At 46.4% G+C, this 25,379-nt stretch overlaps 1 protein-coding gene across 3 annotated transcripts in view; it reads left to right on the top strand.

The window, feature by feature from the left end:
- Positions 1-166: 166 nt before the first annotated feature.
- The window catches only part of HNF1B (HNF1 homeobox B), a 58,973-nt gene continuing 33,760 nt past the window's right edge, over positions 167-25,379 (top strand). Inside the window, exons 1-3 of one of the 3 annotated variants that reach the window (XM_082200813.1) lie at positions 167-1,198; positions 19,306-19,505; positions 24,515-24,779. In XM_082200813.1, coding sequence (XP_082056939.1) covers positions 798-1,198; positions 19,306-19,505; positions 24,515-24,779 — 866 coding nt within the window. In that variant the 5' untranslated portion in view covers positions 167-797. The remainder of the gene's footprint in view (positions 1,199-19,305; positions 19,506-24,514; positions 24,780-25,379) is intronic. The other 2 variants (XM_082200814.1, XM_082200815.1) reach the window with 2 other exon arrangements.

Below are 25,379 nucleotides of genomic sequence, written 5' to 3'. Positions count from 1 at the left end.
GAGATAGAAAGAAATCTGGGGAGTTATAGCTATAAAAACGGAACGTGAAATTGACCAAGCCACTATTTTAAGACAACGGTGAAACTGTGATCCCGGCAGAGCCGGCCAAGGGATCGGGACTCATCTTTCCCCAATTCATTTTCTTTTTAAGGGAAGGTTTCGATCCTGCACGCTTAGCTCAATTTTTTGAGTTTACGCGACGAGGCGAATCGATCTAATCTCCCCAGCGGTTTCCAGATTAGCTCCCCCCTCCCCACAAGGAGGAGAGACTCTCGGTCGCCCATGATAGCTCACCTCACCCTCCCTCTCACTCTCTCCCTAAACAGGTTCAAAGTACAGTGAAGAAGAAGAGGAAAAAGATTTGGCGATCTCTTAGACACCCTGGTTCTGAGCGCAGCCAATTCTAGACTCCGGGCAGGGGAGAGAATCGCGGTGCGGCTCGCTCTCTCCTTCTCCCCCTCCCCTCCTGCCCAGTACCACCCCCCTTGCCCATCATTTGCATGCTGCAAGAATGCCCCCGCCTGCCCACTTCATTTGCATATCTTATATTGCCTAATGGAGATCATCAAATTGGAGTAGAGGCCGGCCGAGGCATCCTTCGAGGGCGATTCTCCAGCGATCCTCTCGGCAGAAACAGGTGTCAAGACTGGAGATTCGGGGGCTTACCATCCGAAAGGGAAGCAAAGCTGGATTTCTGAGGGTCGGGAGTTTTTTGGAGGGTCTCTTTCCTCACCCCTTCCCTAACCCTCCCCCCCCTTTCCCTCCCTTTTCTCTCTCTCCTTCCCCCCTGGTTTAAAATGGTGTCCAAATTGAGCGCTCTGCAGCAAGAACTTCTCGAAGCGCTCCTCACCTCGGGGGTGACCAAAGAGGTCCTGATCCAAGCTCTGGAGGAGCTGATGCCCACCTCCGGCACCGCCAGCGGGAATAGCAACGCCGCCAGCAACGGCGCCTACGGGGTCAAACTGGAAAACTTGCAGCTCTCGCCCAGCAGCGGCGGAGGCGGAGGCGGCGGCCCCGACGTGGACAGCAAGCCGGTTTTCCACACGCTGACCAACGGGCACGGCAAGGACAAGCTGTCCGGGGACGAAGGCTCCGACGACGGGGATGACTTCGACACCCCGCAGATCCTCCGCGAGCTGCAGGCGCTCAACACCGAGGAGGCGGCCGAGCAAAGGGCCGAAGTGGAGAGGATGATCAGGTAAAAATTAGGCAGCGGGGACGGACGGACGGATACCCGGGCTCCGATGGAACGTCCAGATCAAAAGGGGAGGATGGAACGTTCGGATAAACGGAACGTTCGGTCGGAGGGAGCGTTCGAAGCCGGCGGGAGCCTTTGGCGCAAAAACTCTTTTTTAAATAGAGGACGGAACGCTTAAAGAAAAATGGGGGGGGGGTGGAGTCGTTTTAAAAGTTTCCATTTAAACTCCCCCTCTTCGCCCCCACAGTGCATCCCCATTTATTTCATGTCTCCTATTGAAACATGGATCGATTGGGGAACACACCCACCACAAAAAAAAGTTTGCCCAAGCGCGTTGTTGTGATCCCCGTGGCCAGCATACATATGCCTCACCCGCGCGCAATTTGAGAAGGCTGGTCTGGATGCAGGACTGAGGTGTTCCCCGTATTCTGCCACCCCCTTTTAAATGCATGAAAAGTGATTGCCATGCAGGCTCCCTGGATCTTGTGCGTGTTTTACCCGGGAGTTAGTCCACTGTGTTGAGTGGGGTCTTCCTTACTTAGAGAGCCTGTTTTAGGGGTGCAAGTCCCAAGAGAAAGGAAAAACTCCCGCCTTCCCAGAGCCCCCTCACGTGAAACCCTTCCCTCTCACGCCCAGCAAGCTAGTAAACAAATTGTCACGGTAAACGGGGTATATACAATGTTTTATTATTATTATTATTTTACAGAATTTGTAGATTGCTCAAAATCGAAAATAAAAAACCCCTCTAAACCACTTACCATGATTTCACCCGCCATTTCAACAGGTTAAGCGGGAGGAAAAGTAATATTTGGACTGGAACTTTTTAAAAATAGAAAAGCCGAAATATTAGCCACGCTTAGGGGAGAGTAAGTCCCATAGAATGCAAGGAAATGAGCGAAATTCGCCTAGGATTCCGCTGCAGGGTTTTTTTCTGAGAAGACGCAAAAGAGCCCAGTCGCTGCTCCGCTGCTACAGCTGTTCTTGTGGTTGTGCTTTTTGAAATCGACTTACCTAGAAGTTGAGTTTCCAGCTGCCCTCTGCCCCTCCCCTCGGACGCTTCTTTGCCCAAGGTGAAGGCCAAAAGGGAAGAAGGACGAGACTTAAACCGCCTGAGGGAGGGAGGGGGATAATTTCAGGGGGGGTAGAATAACGTGGGAATTCTTCCTTTATTTCACATCATCTTGTTTAAATGCGCTATTCTTCGTGTGAGCGTGCACCTGTGTGTACATAATTTGTATAATATTTGCTTTCGTAGATTTTCACGGGTACAGGAATGCAGGTTTTGGTGTCTTCGGGTGTCTTCCCGTGTAAGAGTCGGGGTGTCTGTGCGACGTTTCGACGAGGTCTCACTCGTCATCTTCAGGCTGGTGCTTTCGGCTTCTGCTCTGTTCCAGTAACAAGAAGCCGAAAGCACCAGCCTGAAGATGACGAGTGAGACCTCGTCGAAACGTCGCACAGACACCCCGACTCTTACACGGGAAGACACCCGAAGACACCAAAACCTGCAATTTGTATAATACCGTATACATAGAGTAGATAATCACAACTGCTAGATACGTATGTATTATGTCGTGCCTTAATTAGGCATTGCACGCGTTATATGGATGACGCACGTGTCATTCGTGAAGGTCAAAAATTTGGTGGATTTTGACAGTCTCAGGTGAATTGCGGGACGGTCGGAAACTAGGCAGGCAACTCCTTGTGATTCAGACACAAATCGCTGGCGATTAGCTTTGGTTAACCTCGGCGTATTATACCCGTGCATATAATCGAGTTTTCGTTTATTCCCAAAGACTGCCTGGAATTGGCAACATCGACGCAATGTCGAGAAGTTGCCAAGTTTTGTGGGATTCGCTGACATTCTCTAATTTATATTGATGAATATACAATGTTTTCATGAAACACACACACGGTGGGGAATTTTCAGCACCTATATATGTACATGAATATCGACAAGCGGCCAACTTTTCCGAAGTCGCTCTTATACAACGTTGTCTGACCCATATTGTTGAATATATAATATTTGTATGTGTGTGTAGATATATACTCCTCAGTTGCTTTTCTAAAGACAAATCATAAGCATGATAATCCATAATAAATAATAATAATCTGCCATCGTCTAATCAAGAAGCCATCCATCATAATCAATCATAATAGCGATATAAAGTCCATAAAGAGAAGTGGGAGTTTGTTGTTAAGGGGTATATAAGAACAACAACAACTAGTAATAGTAGTAGTAGTGGAAATATATTTGTGGGTAGGCCCCAGAGAGAGAAGTGTGAGTTTGATTAAAAGGGAATCTAATAATAATTAACTCCGAGTAAACCCTTCCACTTCCTAGTAAGATTTCCCTCCCTCCTCTCTCTGCAAAAACTTTTCTTTTGTCAAATAAGCACCTCGTTTGCTTCCATCCCCTTCTCCAGTCCAAGTTCCTCTTCCCTTCGATTTGTTAGCTAAAGATCTTATAAATATGTGTGTATCTCCCAACTGAAAGTCAGCTGAACGGCTTTGACAAGTTGGTTACTAATTATCCCGCGTAGTTTACGATTTTTTTTTCCTTTAGCAAAATATCAACTAAATAAACTCTGCTATTTATTAACCCCACGCCTCAATTTAAAGAGAAGCTGGGGATTTCTTCCCGGTTTAGCTCGACTCTCCTCGGCAGCCTAGAAGCCAACAGCTCAAAAATGGCTTTCAGTCTAAAGGTAACTTTTTAAAAAAATAATAATAATACTTTTTTCTTGATTTATTCTGATGGAATGTAATTGACTAGAATTAGGTTAGGTTAGGAGAGCCAAGCATAAATATATTTCCCATTATTCCCATCCTGCTTTTTTAAAAAAGCTATTTAATTGGGAAAAAATGAGGTGCCTTGTTTTTTAAACAGAATCCAGGAAATTCAGTAGTTTATTGAACGATTTGTTTCGTATAATTCAATTTCGTTGAAGTGTGTTCAGTGGGATATGCTTAATGTTTTGAGGATCGCAGCCTGAATTATTAAGGTACTTTTTGGCACCCGATCCAGCGTATAATTTACTCGGCAGCAAGTTCCAGGGAGTTCAGTCGCGCTTACTCCAATTTTAACTGGGCAGCATAGGATTTAGTGAACGGGGCTTTTCCGAACAAAGGTGGTCAGGAACGGGGGCTGTGTGGGCTGCAATCTACTATTGCCCGTTTACTTTGGAAGCAACTCCCTACTCCCATCCAAGAGAAACTGTGGCTTACTTCAGAGTAAACCTACCAGAACAAGGCCACACTTTTGGATCCCATGGGCTGTCTGGGGAAGTTCATCCCGGAGACCACGTTTCTTCTTTTGTGGCCGGATCTTAACCAAGTTTCCTTCGTTTATTTCCAAAGGCGCTTACTTCTGAGTAAGCGTTTTTTAACAGCCTATATATAAGAGGCAGATCCTGCGCGCGCCTTTGTCCACAAGTCAACCCCAGTGAGTTCAAGGAGGTTTACTTTCCGGTAAATACCCAACTGCTTGGTTTAAACTGGTAGGCATATCGCCCCAAAGAAACACTCCGGTCCCATTTGGACGTAGCAAACTTCCCTTGATTTTCAGTGCAATTTACGTACGGGTAATAAATGTCACGAGGGGTGGGTTTGGGGAACGGACAACCTCCTTCCCCCCCAAAAAAAAACCCCTCCTAACCCCCTGAGATTTTCAGGCCAGTATGTCAATCCAATTGTCTTGGACAAACTCTGGAATAAAAAAAGGCTTGAAACCACTCTGCCTCATTTTAACAGCTCCGAGAGAGCAGAAGCCCCACCGCTGGTCCGTTTACACGCCATATCATAAAACCGGACCATTTGTATACGTGCTGCCCGAGCATTTGGAAATGCGCAGTACGGTGCTCTTTCAACATGTCTGTCCTCAGAAAGAAACACAGCCCCCACCCCACCCCCAATCTAGGATTGCGGCCTAAACGTTGTAGAGGCTGCAATCTTATCCACGGCTCCTCGGTTAGAAAGGAAGAGGAAGCGAAGTCCGGGGCTGACTCACGAGTAAGCACGCACAAGATCAGGCCGCGCCCTTCTGGGAGAGAGAGACCCTTGGCATCTCTTGCAGGCTAAAGGGATTTGGCAAGGCGTTTTGTGGATCCTAATCTGGTCAGTTCCCCATTGATCTGAATGATCTCCATTCGCAAGAGGGCCAGGCCTCTCCCGATCCACGCTCGGACCGGTTCGTAACAGTCTGATCCAATGAATGCGTATTTACTTAGAAGCGAAGCCCGTTGAGTTCAATGAGTTGGGCTCCCAGGGAAGTGTGGGCATAGGATTCCCAGGGCGAACTTACTCAGAAGTAAATTCAGTGGGGATTGCAGCCTAGGAGAATTCCACGGGAAAGACCCCCCCCCCAGCAGCAAGCAGAATCATTTCTTCAGTGACTGCATTTTAACTCTGTTCCACGAGGCAGGAACCAGTTTGGGGTGCCTTTGCACAGCATAGAAAACAGGCAGAGAGGACCAAACCCATTTTTATGGAGGGCTTTCATCCAAATTACCAAGTTTTCATATTATTTTATTTTGGCAGATATTGTTGCAAATATTCAGTCCACCAAAATGATGGTTTTGGTGTGTGTGTTTTGGTGTATTATCAAATGTTAGGATGTATGGCAAAATGGAACCTCCCAAGTCTGGAGCAGTCTACCTCTGGGTCACAGCTGCTTGGTACTGATAGTAGGGGAAGTTCATATCTTGCCAAGGGTTCTGAAACTCATGTCTTTCCAGGGGAGGTTGCACAGCTTGTCAAGAGCCAAGAATGATGGACACTTTCCCCTGATCCGTACAATGAAGCAGTTCTTAAGTTTAAATAAATCTGACCCAAATCTGATGGCGTGGAAGATACTAGAGAACATAAACTTCCAGCACGTGGGGACTGGCTGTTATTAATTTATTTCTATAAATCATCAACAGAAAGATACACAAGAGCTTGCGATTAAAAAAAGAGAGGGTTATTCATTGGCGAAGTTGTAAATCAAATCCTGGTTTTGTGTATGTACCCACATGTGTCTCTGTGTAGCGGTGGGGGGAGATGTTGGTTGGTTAAGAAGTGAAGAGGGAAAGCCTACACAGAGATTTCCCGCCGCTGCCACGTCTTTCAAAGCACACTCTTAAATAAATAAGCAGAAGCATGGTAGTTGTGCTCTTGCAGGAAGGCTCCTCAAATATTGCCTTGGCCTGGCCAGCTCTAGTCAATTCGCTCCAAGGCAGGTCATTCCAGTTGGCACCCAGTCTTACCTGGAACAAGGACGTGGGTGGCGCTGTGGGTTAAACCACAGAGCCTAGGGCTTGCCGATCAGAAGGTCGGTGGTTTGAATCCCCGTGACGGGGTGAGCTCCCGTTGCTCGGTCCCTGCTCCTGCCAACCTAGCAGTTTGAAAGCACATCAAAGTGCAAGTAGATAAATAGGTACCACTCTGGCGGGAAGGTAAACGGCGTTTCCGTGCGCTGCTCTGGTTCGCCAGAAGCGGCTTAGTCATGCTGGCCACATGACCCAGAAGCTGTACTCCGGCTCCCTCGGCCCATAAAGTGGGATGAGCGCTGCAACCCCAGAGTCGGTCACGACTGGACCTAATGGTCAGGGATCCCTTTACCTTTACCTTACCTGGAACATAGGAATCAGCCTTATACTAAGTCAGACCAATGGTTTCTCTGGACCAGTGTTGTCTACACTGACTGACAGCTGCTCTCCATGGTTTCAGGCCGGGGTCTCTTCCAGCCCTACCTGGAGATATGATGCAGATTGAACGTGGGGAGTTCTGCATGCAAGGCAGATGCTGTACCCTTGAGCTAGGGCCTTTCCTGTCATATGGTGGTGCTGGATTCACATTTGTGGCTGGTTGAAAGGGGCGCCCCCTCCTTAGAATCATAGAACTCGCTCTACGTGGGGCTGCCCTTGAGACTGACCCAGAAACTCCAGCGGGTGCAGAATGCCGCGGCGAGACTCCTTACGGGGTCTTCGCTGCGAGATCATATCCATCCGGTGCTGTACCAGCTGCACTGGCTCCCGGTGGAGTACAGGATCAGGTTTAAGGTGCTGGTTTTAACCTTTAAAGCCCTATACGGCCTAGGACCCTCGTACCTACGAGACCGTCTCTCCTGGTATGTCCCACAGAGAAATTCACGGTCTGCAAATAAAAACATCCTCAAGGTCCCAGGCCTCAGAGAGGTTAGGCTGGCCTCAACTAGAGCCAGGGCCTTCTCGGCCGCGGCTCCAATCTGGTGGAACACTCTGTCACAAGAGACAAGGGCCCTGCAGGACTTGACATCTTTCCGCAGGGCCTGCAAGACAGAGCTGTTCCACCAGGCCTTTTGTCAGGGCGCAGCCTGACCCCCTCCTCTGGCAATCTGCACAAAATTTTGCTTGATGGTTGCCATTAATTTGATTTTAATTTGATTTAATTAATTTTATAATGAATGTTTTAGACTGTTGAACTATTTTGATTGTTGTTAGCCGCCCTGAGCCCAGCTTCGGCTGGGGTGGGCGGGATATAAATAAAATTTATTATTATTATTATTATTATTAGAACGGTAGAGCTGGAAGGGACCACGCGGGTCATCTAGTCCGACCCTCTGCAATGCAGGGATCTTTTGCTCATGACCCTGAGATTAATAGACTCTCCCCTGCTTGTGCGGGGAGTGGAGGTGAAAATGGAACTGTGAAATCAAAGGACGCTAATAGGGGAACTGCTACAAAAAACAATTTCCTGTAAGCCTGCTAGATGCCATTGGACTTCAAATCCCATCAGCCCCAGACAGCATAGCCAGTGGTCATGGATGATGGGAGCTGTGGTTCAGCAACATCTGGTGGTTACAGGTTCCCTATCTCTGCCCTTGGGACATCTGGCTAGTTCCTGCTGCAAAGAAAGGCTGGACTAGATTGTATGGTCCAGCCAGCCAGTCCTTATATTATTAGATTCAGGTAGGTAGCCATGTTGGTCTGACACAGTCGAAATAAATTTAAAAATTGTCCAGTAGCACCTTAGAGACCAACTAAGTTTGTTCTGGGTATAAGCTTATACCCAGAACAAACTTAATTGGTCTCTAAGGTGCTACTGGACAATTTTTTTATTTATTTATTTATTTTGACTTATATCACTTCTGGGCTCTTGCAAGACTAACACTCCCACGTCAGCCCCCCCACCAAAAGTGAGGAGATAAGCTCCCTCTTGATGGTAGGAAAAGCAGGGTGGGGTCATGTGATGCTAAAATTTGGCGCAACCCCCCCCACACACACACTGTTCTACACTGCAGCCAACCAGTCACGCTTCCCTAAAACTGCCTCTGGTTGGGTTGTGAGTGTTAGAAAGTGCCAATGTTTATTAATCTGAATGAAGTGTTTTGAAAACCACTTTGTGACTAAGGTGGAAAGTTGCAGGGATCCTACCCCTCAATATTGGTCTCCCATCCAAGTACTAACCAGGCTTGACCCTGCTTAGCTTCCGAGATCAGACGAGATCAGGTGTGTTCAGGGTAGTATGGCTGTAGACCACCTTAATGATGGTGTAAAAGATGGTACTGTTCCTGCACTATTAATACCGGTTTAGAAGAGGGATTTCAGCAGCTATAGCTTGTCATGTGAAGGGCTGCCTTTTCTGTCTTTCCCATGTTCGCAAACGGAGTCTGAATACTGGCAAGACGGAGGGTCTGTGGGTGAGTAGATCCCAGGTCCTACTCTGGATGGGATCACAGTCCCCTTGAAGGAGCAGCAGTTTGGGGGTGCTCTGAGATCCAGCTCTGTCACTGGAGGTGCAGCTGTCCTTGGTGGCTAGGGAGTTTTTGTTGGTGAGACAGCTATGGCCATTCCTGGCTTGGGATATCTGGACAACGTGCATTGGTAACCTCACGGTTAGAATACTGCAATGCACCCTGCATGGGGCTACCCTTGGGACTGATCTGGAGGCTGCAGTTGGTGCAGAATGCAGCGGCAAGGTTGCTTGCTGGAGGCAAGCTATTGCCAGCATATAACAGCTTGCTTTCAGGATCTGCAAGCTGGCTGCCGATTTGCTATCGAACCAAGTTCAAGATTTCAGTGCCACGGCTACTTGAGAGATTGCCTTATTCCTTATACACCTAGCAGATCACTGCAAACTTCGGGGACCGTCTTTTATGCAAGGTCCAACATTTACAGAAGTTCCCTCGATGGTAATGCGGAGCAGCAGGGCTTTTAGTGTGGCTTCCCCTGCCCTGTGGAATAGCTTTTTCCTGTTGAGATACAAAAGGCACCCACAATCTGCACTTTCCAGAAAACGCTGAAGACTTACTTGTTCCAGTGGGTAAATGGACAAATGGGTCTTTACCATTAGTGTTCATTTGTAACAGTTTTATTCTTGTTTTATATGTATTTGCTGTTGTTGGCTTTTAAACGATTTTAAATTATTTATGTGTAAATCACCTGGAGACGGTGGTTTAGGTGATTAATAAATTAATTGAATAATAATAATAATAATAATAATAATGGTGAATACCTAGCCCATAGGTGACCAACCTCTGCTGGATGACTTAATTAACATCGGAAGTTGCCTTATATTGAGTTAGATCTTTGCACTGTCTAGCTCAGTATTGTCTACACTGACTGGCAGCAGCTGTCCAGGACATCTGGCAGGATAGCTCTCCCAACCCCTTCTGAAGATGTTAAAGGTAAAGGGACCCCTGACCATTAGGTCCAGTCGTGGCCGACTCTGGGGTTGCGGCGCTCATCTCGCTTTACTGGCCGAGGGAGCTGGCATACAGCTTCCGGGTCATGTGGCCAGCATGACTAAGCCACTTCTGGCAAACCAGAGCAGTGCACGGAAATGCCGTTTACCTTCCTGCCAAAGCAGTACCTATTAATCTACTTGCACTTTGATGTGCTTTCAAACTGCTAGGTTGGCAGGAGCAGGGACCAAGCAACGGGAGCTCACCCCGTCGCAGGGATTCGAACCTCCAATCTTCTGATCAGCAAGTCCTAGGCTCTGTGGTTTAACCCACAACGCCACACGCGTCCCTCTGAAGATGTTAGGGATCATGTAACTTTCTGCCTGCAAAGCAGATGCTCTTACCACTGAGATGCAGCCTTCTCCAGCAAGGCAGAGCCTGCTCACCCTTCTAGGCAATTGGATCCATCCCTGAACAGTTCCTAGCATATGTAAGTTTATTCTAATTTGAAGTGGTGGATTTTATTCCCTTGAAAAGCATTGCATTAGAAAGGGTATGGTGTGTGTTAGCAAAATCCCTTCTGTGAGGTTACCTCTGGCACTGTCTATTTGCACTCGCGATGTTGCAGACGTCACACAACGAGCACAGCTGTGCAATAAAAGTGTAACGCCTGACCTGTGCTGATCACATTGCTTGAAGAACTAGTCCCAGCAGTTTGTCAAAACCTTTTAGATAAATTTTGTGCTAACTGCTGTCGGATTTATTTTAATGCTGTTACTGTATTTTTAATGAACGTTGTTGTAAATCGCCTTGCGATCTTTTCATATTAGGCAGTCCTATTTTTAATGCATATTCATATTTCTAAGAGAGAGAAGAAATGAAAAATATCTGATTTGGCCTCAATTGAGAGTTCAAGGGAGTTGGATAATGGATAACCAAGGCAGTACCCAAAACACTCAATCAAAGCTACACTAAACTTTCCCTTAAAAACCTATAAGGAAGGAGATTCCCTAATTTTCCTCAGCTGGCTGTTAATTGCCAAACTGCTCATCTAGATCCATGGTTTTCCTTAATAGTTAACATCAGCCTTTCCTTGTACGCTTGGGCGTATCTTCATTCCCTGCTAGGGAGGTCTGAAAATACTAAACATACAGTACATTGTAAACAACTTGACTCAATCACAGCCAAACAGGGGTTATCTTCAATCTGTGACACAGAGGTAAAAACGCTCAGGTGTATAATAACCCATAATCCAGGATGCCCCTCATTTGAACTCCACTGAACAAGGTATGGAGCTCATGGCTGATGAGAAGAAAAATATGAAAACAGGTGTTCTGTTTTGTTTTACAATTCCCATTCCAGGATAATGGGGGTTCTGTTGCTACCATTGTTATTTACGGCACCTGCGTGTGTAGAAACAAATCTCCTAGCACAAAGGTAAAATGTACATTTGTTGTTCTGCGCGCTTTTGCCATGCCCATCATATGCATAAGGCCCTTGGGAAGTTGCTCAGTAGGGAATGTGGCCCTCAGGCTAAAAAAAGATTCTGCTGCCCTGCTATACACGCCAGTGTGGTGTAGTGGGTAAGAGCGGTGGACTCGTAATCTGGTGTACTGGGTTTGATTCCCCGCTCCTCCACATGCAGCTGCTGGGTGATCTTGGGCCAGTCACACTTCTCTGAAGTCTCTCAGCCCCACTCACAGAGTGTTTGTTGTGGGGAAGGAAGAGAAAGGAGAATGTTAGCCGCTTTGAGACTCCTTAGGGTAGTGATAAAGCGGGATATCAAATCCAAACTCTTCTTCTTCTTACCTGGGACTGAGTCGCACTGAACTAAATGGGACTTACTTTTGAGGAGAGCTGCATAGGATTGCGCGCTGCAGAGCTACAAACCTTTGCATGCGTTTAACCTGCGAGTAAGTCCCATTCAGTTTCATGGCATTTTCCTTCTGATTTTGACATCTGTACTGTAACCGGTCTTTGCTTTACACAAACTAGAGCAGCTATCCCTGTCCTTGGATCCGAGTTGCTATATCTTGTATTTTCCTTAGTCATTTAGAATTTGCTTGTCCTAAATGCAGTCTAATTCCCCAATGCCACCCATTATTTTTAGTGATCTTGATCTGCTGAAGACCAGAGAGTACTTTGTTGAAAAGAAGGGAAAGAACAGAATATATTGTTGAGATGATATTTTCTAAATTGCTTTGGGAAGTAGTAGATTAGTGGCCTGCTTGTCCTTTCCAAAATAATATTCCAATCCTTCCTTCCTTCTTGAGTAAATTATATATTGAGAATCGGGATGAAAGGAGTAAGAAAGCACAAATCATGTTCTTTGTGATTGCAGTTTTATAATACAAATGGTATTTAGTTCATCTCTAAATTACAGCTCCATTTCCCAGTACAGCAGAGCTTTCCAAACTGTGTGTCGCAACACTTTAGTGCATGGGTAGGTAAACTAAGGCCCAGGGGTCGGATCAGGCCCAATTGCCTTCTAAATCTGGCCCGTGGACGGTCCAGGAATCAGTGTATTTTTACATGAGTAGAATGTGTCCTTTTATTTAAAATGCACCTCTGGGTTATTTGTGGGGCATAGGAATTTGTTCATTCCCCCCCCAAAAAAAAAATATATAGTCCGGCCTGCCACAAGGTCTGAGGGACAGTGGACCAACTCCCTGCTGAAAAAATTTGCTGACCCCTGCTTTAGTGTGTCAGCTGCCGTGTGTAAGTGTGTTGTGCCATATGTGTCCATATCTCTTATAAGGGGTTAGTTGAACCTCTGGTTTGCTAGTAAAACTGAATTACTGTATCGCGAAATTATGCATGTCACCAGCATGAAAAGTTTGGAAAGCTCTGCTTGTACAGGCTTCCATAGGCTTGCATTGTAGCATGTGGTACAGGGATTATTATTTATTTATCTGTTTTGTGTACTTGTACCCCACTCTTCAGGCAAAAAGGCGCCCAGGGCAGCTTACATATAATCAATTCATAGAATCATAAAATTATAGAGTTAGAAGGGACCTCATGGGTCATCTAGTTCAATGCAGGAATTAAATCAAGACAGTCCCTGCCCACAGGCTAATGAGGATGATGATGATGATACACACAAGGGGAAAAGGACAGGAAGGGAAGGGAGTGGAAATCCAGCTCAGTCTCTATAGACCTTGTTGTCTTTATCCCCCTCCCCTTTTGAAACATGTAACAACCAAAGATAGACACTGTTGAGGAATTATCATGCACCTGGGACATAATTTTGGGTAGTTTGGTAGGGGAGGACCTGTGTTTTGGAACAGATCCTTTCCCACCCATCCCAGTAATTCAGGACTGGGGAATTTTTTTCACTCCTAGGTCTTCATTCCCTACTGATCAACCTTGCAGGGGCCAGTGGTGGGTGGGGCTAAAGGTAAAAGTGGTCTAAGCAGCAAATGTAAATATTACCTTTGTATAGTAGTTGACTGTTTCCTACACACACTCCCACCCCTCTCTCTATCCTTCATTCAGGCAAGTGAGAGGCGTTATCACAGTCCAAGGACGCATTCCAGACAGGCAAAAAAGATTTTGGGTGCAATGCTGTGCTGGTGGGGGGGTGAGGTGTGGGGAGAGACTTCTTGAGGGCCAGACAGAGAGGTCTGGAGGCCACATTTGACTTCTGGGCCTGAGGTTCCCCACCTTAATTGATCACCTGTTTCTTTTGTCTTTTTCCCTTCTGTGTTGATAGGGTAGGAGGTGATTTTCCACAGCTGATGAGTGCAGACTGGTTATGAACTGGATTGAGTCAGAGATGTCACAGTATAGCTTACCTGGTGCTGTTCAGCCTAAAAGCTGTTTCTTTCTTTCTTCCTCTCCCCCGCCCCACCAGTCATGGGGTGGCGGGGTGGTGGGGTGGTGGACTGTAATGACAGTTCTTGTGACTTGACTAAATTGTGTGTTCTCATGGCTCATAAAGCAGACAACCAAAAGAGACCAGTCTTCAGTGCATAATTAAAAAGCAAACAGAAGTTTGCCGTTTGAAGGCCACCCAGAGATGCAACTTCCTGGTCCATTGGGGACCTATAACCTATATTAATATTAGAGCAGCGGTTCCTTCCTCTTTTTTTTACCCGCACAGACCATTTGAAAATTGCTTAGGGTCTCTTGGTGGGTTTTTCTGTGTCTTCTGTTGATTGCCGTTCACTGTGTTTGATGTTGAATGATTTCCAATTGTATTCTTATTGCTTCTTTTATTGCAAAACACAATAGAAGACATAAAAGAAGCAATAAAAATCCCATTAAAAACAGTATAAATATTCAATGCAATGGATGTGCCGTCTTTCAACACAACCCGTCCCCGGCTTTAAAATAGTCTGTACATTGCTTTTGCCCTGATTACTATTTTTTAAAAAAACAGCTGACTGCTTTTAATATTCTCATTTTAATGTATTTCTTTTAATCTGGTTTACTGTGATTGCTTAACTTTTTCACAAGCTGACCTGGGAGGGGCGCAAGGGCCGCTTTCTCTTGTGAGCAGCTTTCCAGGGGCCACAAGCCCATAATGGAGAGAGGCCAGAGAAAAAGTTGATGGAGCCAGAAACAAAAGTGGGCAGAGCAAGAGAGATATGTGGCTTTTACCTTTGTGGAACAGCCAACATTCCAACTATGAATAAACCAGGTGTTCCTGCCCATGCACAACCACTCACTTCTCTCATCCGGGCAAGGAGGAGATATTATCATAGTTCAAGAACAGATTCCAGCTAAACAGAACACCCAAGGTAGACCAGTGACTGGCATGGGCTGCAGAGACTCCTACGTGCCTGATAAAGAGAATTGGAAGCCCATTTCCAGCCTCTGAGCCAGAGGCTCCCCTCCCCTGGATCAAATCAATATCCAAGAGCGGTGAAGAGGTAGACCTCAGCTGAGGAAACACAACCTGAATCACGATGCCATTGCAGGCTCAGTCCTCTCCCCTGGTGCAGTTTTGGATGGAGAAGACCCACAGAGCCCCTGCCCTTAGTACACCAGGGTTTCCAGTGTCAGGGCAAAGTTTCCCTCCTGTGCAAACAAAAGATCAATCCCATGGCCCCGAAGAGGCTTTTGCAACCAGGTCCCTGTTTGCTTTAAAGGGAGCCTTTGTACCTGGAGAAGAGGCTGGCATTAGGGAGCCTAGTTCAGGCCCGCCCACAGGCCCGCTGTGTACCGGGTGATGAGCACAAAATAATAAGCACACATCCATCCCATGAGAACTTATTTTGCCACCTAGGGTAGGGGCGGTGACCCCGTGGCTCTACAGATGCTGCTGGACTATGGCTGTCATAATCACTGGTTCTGCTGGCTGGGGTTGAAGGCATAGCTGTCAATGTTTCCCTTTTTTAAAGGGAAATTCCCTTATTCCGAATAGGATTCCTCGCAAGAAAAGCGAAAAGTTGACAGCTATGGTGGAAGGTAGCCCAATACCTGGAAGACCCATCCTTGATTTAGGGAGTATGGACACACGTTTCATGACACATACGATTATTCTTCAAGAGCATCTAGGATAGCGTACTCACCATGCATTTAAAGCGCACACACTGGAAAGAATTCTGGGAACAGTAGTTTACACCCAGAGCTACAATTCCCAGCACTCTTAACAAACTACATTTCCCAGTATTGGGGGAGGGGAAAAATATGCTATAAATGTGCTTTCAATGTGTATGCTTCTTCTTCTTCTTCTTCTTCTTCGGCGATCACTCGTAGCCGAATAAGATTGTCTTCCATAATCACGATTTTAACAATGAGTCTGTAAGTGACTGTGGAGGCCAATTCTGGATCCACACGTCTTTCCACAGTGGGGACATTGGTCTGACCACCTCACTGTTTTATGCAACAAGTCGTTATTGCTATTAAGCTTTCAGGTACCTTGTTGGTTCATAATAATAATAAAACCAGAAGTAATAACAGCATGATAAGAATGCCTTTCGTAGGAACTCAAGAAAGCTTGCTCACTATGTTAGGGACACAGGTAGCTGAGTCAGACCATTAGTATGTCCTGCTCAGTATTGCCCACACTGATTGGCAGCATCTCTCCAGGGTTTCTGACTCTGGTTCCTCCAGCCCTAGTGGTTGGCTGGCATCCTCCGTGGATTCAGTAGCTGGCTCATGTCCTCATGAGGGAAGAGGGGAGATGGGAGTCCTGGTTCCTCAGCAAGGACAAGCTTTATCCAGGAAAGGGGGAAGTACATGCCTCCTCCAGTCCCTTTTCCTGAGATTCAGCTATACAGCTGAAAATAAAATGTTTGGAGTGTGTTTTACATGCAATATACGATTGTGAAACTAGATGGCGATGGTGAGCCTTATGGAAAATTCAATGTATTTTTAAAACCGCTTTTAAAAAATCATTTTCAGAATGTTTTTTATGTGTGTCTAGATTCCACCCTAGGGACGCGGGTGGCGCTGTGGGTAAAAGCCTCAGCGCCTAGGGCTTGCCGATCGAAAGGTCGGCGGTTCGAATCCCCGCGGCGGGGTGCGCTCCCGTTGTTCGGTCCCAGCGCCTGCCAACCTAGCAGTTCGAAAGCACCCTCGGGTGCAAGTAGATAAATAGGGACCGCTTACTAGCGGGAAGGTAAACGGCGTTTCCGTGTGCGGCTCTAGCTCGCCAGAGCAGCGATGTCACGCTGGCCACGTGACCCGGAAGTGTCTCCGGACAGCGCTGGCCCCCGGCCTCTTGAGTGAGATGGGCGCACAACCCTAGAGTCTGTCAAGACTGGCCCGTACGGGCAGGGGTACCTTTACCTTTAGATTCCACCCTGGCCTCATCCTCCTGTTTCCCATCCTCCGTCATCTTAAGGTCTGCCACTCCACTCCTGAGCCTTGCAGGACTTTGGGACTCATGACAATGTGGATGGGGAGGGAAATGAAGAACTGGAGGGGAAGGGGAGCAGATTGGAGGAAGGTATGGCTGGCACAGGCTCCATAAACGCCATACAATTAAAAGCACATTTAGATCACATTCCCTCACCCTGCAAAGAATATTGGGAATTGTAGCTGTTCGGGGTAAACAACAGTTCTTAGGATTCTTGGGTGTGGGAGAAACACTTCATACAACGACATTTTGTTACTGGTTAGTAATAACAGTGCTGTTAGCCTGCTGAAGAAAAAGTAACAGAGTCTAGAGGCGCTTTGTAACTTGGGATACCTCCAGACACCCTTTTTATTGTGTGTTCATGATTATTTTTGATCCTTTTAGTATTGGGGTCAGTCCCACACGGCCCTGCTTTTCAACGCTGTTTGTGCCTGCTGCTTCGTTGCCAAACAACACATATCCTGCAACTGCCTCCTGAAATCCCATTGCTTTATTATACCGCCAATATTCTGGTTTATTTTTGCTCTGCTTTTGTTGCGCTGTACCCCTTCCAGACAGCAATAATGGGATGTACCACTAGGAAAGCCCCACGGCACCAATGAAAACAGGATAAATCCACCACAAATACTCAATTATTGGGTCAAAAACATGTAGAATGTACCCACAAGGAACCCTTCACAGATATGAGACAGGCGGGGGTGGGGGCGGCATTGAGGGAAAGGGCAGATTTTGGAGGAAGAAATTTGTGTCTCTGCAATGCCTGGCAGGGCAAATCCCCTTTGTATGTCAGTGCAGATATAGTTAAGATAGGTTTTCTTAATCCAGAGAGCCAGGGTGTGTGTTTTTTTAATAATCCAGGAGAATAAATTCTTGGCATATTTCTTGGGAGGATGTTGTGGGGTTTTATTTGCCTACCCTTGTTGTGAAGATGGCTGAGACGCTGAGGGCGGGAGAGCAGGGCAGGTAAACTCTGTGACAAAACTTATCCGAAACCACAAACCCGCGAGCCGCCTGTGATTGGGCAACTTCCAATGTTTGTCGGAGGATTGGTGTGTTTTCCTGACCTCGTGCATGTAGCTATCGTACGTTTCTGTGACTCGGCAAAGGGCCTGACTTCCATCCAATAACTCTGGGCACACAAGGCAAGAAAAGAGATCGCAAAGCGGTGTGGTTTTGTAAGAAAAGTTGCCACTGTCAACTGTGCACTCCCTGGTAGAGTGAGAAAATGTTCAGAGGCAACATTTTCAGTTGGTTAGTGACAAACTCCAGATGTATAGCCATATTGGTCTGTTGCAATAAAAAGACATTTTAAAAGAATAATGTGGCAGGATAATTTTTTTGGTGTGGAGTACTTCTGAGGGGACTGAAGGCAAGAGGAGTTTATATTTAATTTCCACACTGAGTGCAGATGGTGGATACTCTTATTTATGCCCCCTTCCCACAAAGAAGCACTTTGTCCACCTGTTGAAGCTTCAGCATCCTGCTCAGATGTGGATTAATCGCAAAGATGAATCTGGCCACCCTCAGGCAGCTACTGGAGCCCCAAATACTGCCCCCTGTTCTGGACTTCATATTGGTAATAGTGGTGAGTGGCCATTTTGCAATGCCCAGTGTGGGATAATGTGTGAAATTAAAATGCCACTCTCTTATGGCATGCCAACATCATTAGACTACTTCCACATGTCCTAGAGACCTGTAATTTGGTCTATGAGTAACTCAACACGCTCTGGTGATTTTTTTAAAAAAATCAGGAAGGTAGAGGCAATTACTACATTTCTCCCTCAAAATGAGGGCATGAAGTTTTACCTCACAACGGAGGCCAGCCCTTGTGAGCAGAGCAAATGCGAGGCCATCACATCTGAGGTAAAATTTCAGGCTGCGAGTGTTCTGCATCTTCTTCACACACTTGGAGTCAGCCTTGGAGTGATTTCCAGTTAGAACCAGTAATGTGTATCTAGAATTTCCCAGAGTAGCTGTATGATTCATTTTATAAAAGTCAAAACACAAATAACTTCATGTACGTGTTTGTGTACATACAAGTGGGTTTCTTGGCTTACTTGAAGACCTGAATCTATGAATGGCTAATTCTGCCCTGCATCATTGCATCATGGCTTCTAGTCAGCTTCTGACCGGCCCTGCCATTAGGCATTGTGAAGTGGCTTGCCTAGGGCAGATGCTTTGGGTGACATGAAAGGGCAGCAAATAGTTATTTAATTATTTGTTGTTGTTGCATTTTTACTGAGAGGAAATGGGGAACTCTCTGCAATGCAGTAATCTCAACTAAAGCATCCATGACAGACGGCCATCCAATCCCTGCTTAAAAACCTCCAAGGAAGGAGAGTCTACAACCTCTTGAGGGAGTCTGTTCCACTGTCCAACAGCTCTTTGGCCTGGGTGCCTTTGTTGGGGGCGGGGGAAACCATGCCGTTTTGCTATTCAGCCTCAGGCGGCAAATATTTTAGAACCACCCTGGGTTGAGTCATCAGGTAAATTTTAAACAAATTTCTCTCCAAATGTGCTTTCCCCTCAAGAGAAGAAGCATAACTCCCCATCCTACTTTTTGATCCTCAACACTCCAAACATTTTACATGCCTAAAACTATTTCTTCTAGTGCCTTCTACAGAGCAGAGGTTAACTGTCATTTCCCCCCTTTCTTAGCGAGGACCCTTGGCGAGCGGCGAAGATGATCAAGGGTTACATGCAGCAACACAACATCCCCCAGAGGGAGGTGGTGGATGTCACTGGACTGAATCAGTCCCACCTCTCGCAACATCTCAACAAGGGGACGCCCATGAAAACGCAGAAGCGGGCGGCTCTCTATACGTGGTACGTCCGGAAGCAGCGGGAGATTCTCCGGCGTAAGTACATATTTTTTTTTCCATGTTGTTGCGTTTGTTTGTGTGACTGCGTGTAACTTGACAAGAGAGTGGGTTCCAGCTGGCGACCTGTTGACATGCACTTGCCATGCGGTTGAGATGCTGCAGTTCCATCACCACAGAAGGATGTTCTACGTTGGCTGTGCTCGACCTCCACTGCCTGAGGCAATGTGCCTTTGAATGCCAATTGCTGGGAACCCCAAGTGAGGAGAATAGTGTTGTTGCACTCAGGTCCTGCTTGGGGGCTTCCCATCGGGGGCATCTAGTTGGCCACTACAGGATGCTGGACCACATGGGCCTGATCCAGCAGGGCTCTTCTTCTGTTAACCCCAGCCAATGTAGCCAGTAACCAGGGATTATGGGGTTTTTATTCCAGCAACATCTGGAGGGCCATAGGGTTCCAAACTGCAGCATCTCCGGGCAAGATTAGGAAATGTTCTAGCACGTTTGCAAAGCTAAGCAAGGTTTGGTATGTAAGGACCATGTGTTTGAGATTCCCACATTGCAGGGGTGTGGATTAAGATGACCCTCTGTCTCCTTTCCAACTCTACAATCCTATGCTTCTAAGTAGACCAGGGGTAGCCAATATTGATTATGGCTCCCATCCTCCCTGACCATTGGCTATGCTGGCTCGTGCCGACAAGAATTGTAGTTAGTCCAAAACATCTGGGCTATACCATGATGGCTACCCTTGGCATGGATGATAGTGAGCTAGACCATGGGTAGGCAAACTAAGGCCCAGGGGCCGGATACGGCCCAATCGCCTTCAAAATCCGGCCCGCGAATCAGCATGTTTTTACATGAGTAGAATGTGTGCTTTTATTTAAAATGCATCTCTGGGTTATTTGTAGGGCATAGGAATTTGTTCACCCCCCCCAAAAAAAAAATATAGGTCTGAGGAACAGTGGACCCGCCCCCTGCTGAAAAAGTTTGCTGACCCCTGAGCTAGACAGACCATTGGTCTGACTCAGTATTAAGGCAGCTTTCTGGGCTACCCTTCAATTTTAGGGGATGGGGGACCGGTGCCACCCATCACATGTTATTAGACTACAACTCCCATCATCCCCCAGCTAGCATGGCCAATGTGAAGGGAGTTTTAGTCCAACAATATTTGGAGAGCCACACTTCATCCTGCTCCACCGTGATCTACAGACAAAGGACAAAAGTGTCTGAGTGCTCTATCATAGAGCCTCACCTACCCTATTGATCAGGGAGCTGAGGCGAAGATAATCTTGTTATCACTTATCTAGGCATTAGCCCTGTTGAGCTCAGTGGGACTTAGTTTTGAGTAGCTGTTTATAGGATTGTGCCACATATTCTGTCACCTCCCATCTGGAAAGTTGGGTTTCTGTCATCTCTGCTCTCCCCCTCCCCCCTGCCAATCCCATACACAAACGTTTCATTTTGTTTTTGTTGTTTGGCATTGTGGCACCGGAAGAGCAAGAGCGACCCGGGCTTTCTTCTCTGGTAGAATTACCTTCCAGGCTTGTCTACAGAGATCTGAGTAAATTTAAATAGGCTATTGTGTCAAAATGCAGCCCGATTGCCTTGGGGAGGACAATGTCATGCGGACAGAGTGATCCAATTAGCTGGTTGCGTTCTGACACATCCAAAGATAAACTGGTTGACTTTTGTTTTGCTTTCTTTTGTTTTATGGCACCAGGTTTAAGCAGGGCACGAGATACCAAGGAGGTATTGCAAAGTATAATTATCACTGTTTTTGATGAATAGATCTGAGGTAGATCAGAGCTTCTCAATTAGCCAACACGTATAAGATTCTTGCCCCACCCTAAAAAACCCCCACCTCTTTTCTTTTTATCTTGGCAAAATTTCTGAGCATTTAAACAGCCACACAAAAGGCAGAATCATAGCAGCTCAGGTTTTCAACATGCAGGGAAAAGCTTAACCTTCTGAATTTCTTGTGTGCTACTGAAGCCTACAAGGAAGAGAAAGAGAGTTTGTCCACACAAGACCAAAATGTGAACATCATTCCAGAGTCTTCCTGGACCCATCCCCATTTTAAATGCAAGATTTTCAAACCCTGGCTGTTTCAAAATTTCCAAAGATCAAAAGGCCCACATTTAAAGCAGGGAGAGATCTGGGATAACGCTGGGATGGGGAGGACATCATATTGATGTCCCCAAATTAATGGGGAAACAGGCTGGTGCAAATCCACATTTTTCTCTGGTGTATGCAAGCCCAGAGAGAGAAAATGTCAACCTTACAGGCAATTCAAACTCACAACTTGATTAGGGTGTTGGTGGGCCAAGGAGCTTAGACCAACCTCTCTAGAGACACAGAACCATACAGAGTTGGACAGGACCTTGGAAGTCATTCAAGTGCAACTCCCTGATTCATACGATCTTCAGTGTAGGATCCTGTGGTGGCCTTGACTGGTGGCCCATTTAGCCTCTGCTCAAACACCATGGCTTATAACCATGGTTTGTTACACCTCTGAGCCCAAGCCTTGAATAAGCGTGGCTTGTTGGGGCAGTCACCTCAAATGCTTGTCAAGAGCAGCTGGAAAAGAAAAAGCTCTGGCTTGGTTTGTTTGCTCATCTGTGAGACAACTCACAGTTTGTTTGAACCAACTGGTAAAACAAAACCCATGACTTCACATTATGTTGTGAATGCAGTTGCAGTTTGTCGTAGCTTTTGGTTAGTTTGTGGCTTCTCCTCCTATTGAGGGTAACAGGCAGGCAGCCAGTCATACCCTAAACCAGACAATCCTTTCCATCTCCTGCTTTTCTGCCCCGCACAGTCAGTCAGTATTCTGTGCCTACTTAGGATTCTCAGTTTTCATTGAGATCTCCCGCCGCAAATCTTTTGTACTTGTGCAAACCTTGGGTCCCTCCAAGTCGTCTTCTTCTGCATGGATTTTGGCTACATAAGGACTCATACTTGGGGTCCACAGCAATTTAAACTGGTATGATGCTGCATTAAAAGTCTAGTGCAGATGGGACCTAAATGTACACAGAATTATTGCCTGAAGCTAGGCCCCTTCTAGGGCTTGTCTGAGACCTGGGGCGGCAAGGAGCCATGGGGTGTTCTTGGCATGACAGCGTAAGTCTGGCATAGCCCTCCAAGGCCTGGGGCAAGTGTACCCGGCTGCTCCTTCTGTGTGGGCTTGCCCTGACCACTGACTCTGTTGGATGGGCTGATGGGAGATGGAGTCCATGAACATCTGGAGGGCTTCAGATGTTCCCCATCCCTGACCTAAAGGGCTTAACTTGAGATCAGCTGCCTGCTTCTTACACACAAGCCCTGGATTGGTAGTAAACTTCCTCTAGTCTCCTGCTACTTCTGGATTGAGAGAGGGCATTCTGCATACAAAGGGGGGGGCACAGCTGGTGGTCCCATATGTAGGATTCCCTCCCCAGGGAGGTTTGCTTGGCACCAAATCTAATGTCTTTTTAAATTTTCCTAGCATATTGAATAAGTCGCTTTTATTGGCTCAGCCAGATTTTATTACAGTATTCTGCTCTTCTATGTCTCTTGTGTTGAAATTTTTAAACTCGTTTGCTTGTTTAGCTTTTTGCTTTCTATTTTGTCATGGCTAATAGCTAAGAAAATACAGTTATTACCCATAAACAATTTTGCCATGGCTAATAGCTAAGAAAATACAGTTATTGCCTACAAACAATGGGTATTTATTGTATGCCTTTTATCATTATTATTATTCAGTTGTCAGGGGGATTTTTTTAACGAAAGGGCGGGGAATTCTCTAAATGCAATAATTGAACAAATAAACAATAAGCACACTGGAGCCTTTTTGAGCTATTTGTCTCTTGCTAGATTGAAGTTTAAACATTTCAGCATTGCTTGTCTTGGGGTGTCGAGCCTGGGCCTTTGAACGTGGACAGCCACTGAGCAATTTTCAAGGGAAAAAACACCTGGTGGAAGGGGAAGCTACTTTTTCTTTTAGCTGGGATCATCTCAATGTGATCTTAGAGTGGAATAAAAATAGCTTTGTGGGATGGATCCCAAGAAGGGTTAAGCATTCCCTTCTGTTCATGGATATACATGGGGCAGGTAAGGGGGCAGTCCCTGACCTGATGAAACATAACCCCCAGATTCCCAGTTTTCATTTTAAAAAATAATATGTTTCTAGCATTTGCACCTATGAGGTAAAATGTAGAGGCACTGTTCTCCCCATTTTTTTGTCAGAAACTAGTGTGCTCACCACTTCCATCGTTTACTAAAGCACTCCCTGTTTTGAAACAGGGAGACATTGGGGCTGCAACTCCACAGAAATATTCCTACAGATTGCTCCCACCTGTGGCTTCTCTGCTTGAAAGCAGGTTCCCAACCCACCAACTCACTGTAGCACGTTCAAATAAATGGGCCCATCATGTGCCTTTCTTCACTGGAAAGAGGTTTTTAAAAGCTCGACGTGTTTCCTTAATCACACAATCTGTACAAAATGGAGGATCGTAATTGTTGTAGTGAGAAGCAATTGCAGTCCCTTGGGCCAAACAAGATCTCCAGAGGGGTTGTTGCCTGCTCTCCCCACACTTAACCTAGCAATTCAAAAGCACATCATGGGAATAGCCAAGGGCAGTGCCCTCCAGGAGTGGATGGACTCCAGCTCCCATCATTCCTGTCCACTGAGGCTGATGGGAGTTGTAGTCCAATAACATTCAGAGGTTGCCAGGCCAACAATTTTTTTTCTGTCTGGGTTTTCACTGTTTGAAATATAGCAACCCTAATGTTAAGGCTACCCTTGCCCCAGATGCGGGCCTAGTTTGCCTCAGCAAACTGCATCATATAGGCATAGCTGTCAACTTTTCCCTTTACTTGCGAGGAATCCTATTCGGAATAAGGGAATTTCCCTTAAAAAAAGGAAAACGTTGACAGCTGTGCATATAGGAGAAGCTTGATCAGACTGTCTGGCTTCCATGAAGTGAAGTTTACTCTTGTGCAATGAAGGTTTTCTTGTTGAGTGGCGGCGGCTATAGGCCCGATCAAAATCTGCTCCTTTCTCTTTTCAGAATTCAACCAGACAGTCCAGGGTTCGGGAAATATGACAGACAAAAGCAGTCAAGATCAGCTGCTGTTTCTCTTTCCAGAGTTCAACCAGCAAAGCCAGGGGGTGGGTCAGCTGGACGACCCCTGCGCCGAAACGCCCAGCAAGAAGATGAGGCGGAACCGGTTCAAGTGGGGCCCCGCTTCGCAGCAGATCTTGTACCAGGCCTATGACCGGCAAAAGAACCCCAACAAGGAGGAAAGGGAGGCCCTGGTTGAGGAGTGCAACAGGTAAACAGAAATAAGGGGGGGGGAATAAACGCCTAAAACTTAAACCCTGCACAAAAGACAAAGGCGTCTTCCCCCCTGTCTTGCTACTAATTAGTTGTTGGCAGAGGGCAAAGGGTGCATTGTTTTCGTTAACCCCCATTGTGTGAAGTGTCTGGCACGTCCTGTGTCAAAGGAAAAAGAACCTGGTATTCTCACCATCTAGAATAAGTCAACAACGGAGAGGAAAAAACTACCCGGGATTGGGTAAGGCCTGCAGGAGTTTGAGACCCAGCCCTCCACCAAGTTAAATTCAGTCCCTGAGGAGGCTTATTAAGGATGGACCCCCAAATTAGGGATCCCCTTCAAACTTGTGCCCAAATGTGGGGTTTTCACTGCAAAACTTTGGCACAGGTTTGGAGGGGATCCAAAACTGTGGGGTTCGTAGTTAACGGGGCCTCCACAAGGGGTGTATAATGGCCCCTGGTTTTGTAGGCGGCTGAAAGCAAAATATAATCTGGTTATTCTCATTGGGATTTCCAAGCTGCTCTTGACAAAAATGGCCCCAGGGCAGATTATGACGATATAAAAATGCAATATTGAAATGGATTAAATAAAAAGGTT

The sequence above is a fragment of the Podarcis vaucheri genome (genome assembly GCF_965113315.1).
Source record: "Podarcis vaucheri genome assembly, chromosome: 15".
Classification (NCBI taxonomy): domain Eukaryota; kingdom Metazoa; phylum Chordata; class Lepidosauria; order Squamata; family Lacertidae; genus Podarcis; species Podarcis vaucheri.
The sequence above is the reverse complement of the archived record's forward strand: the minus strand, read 5'-3'. Positions and strand labels throughout refer to the sequence as shown.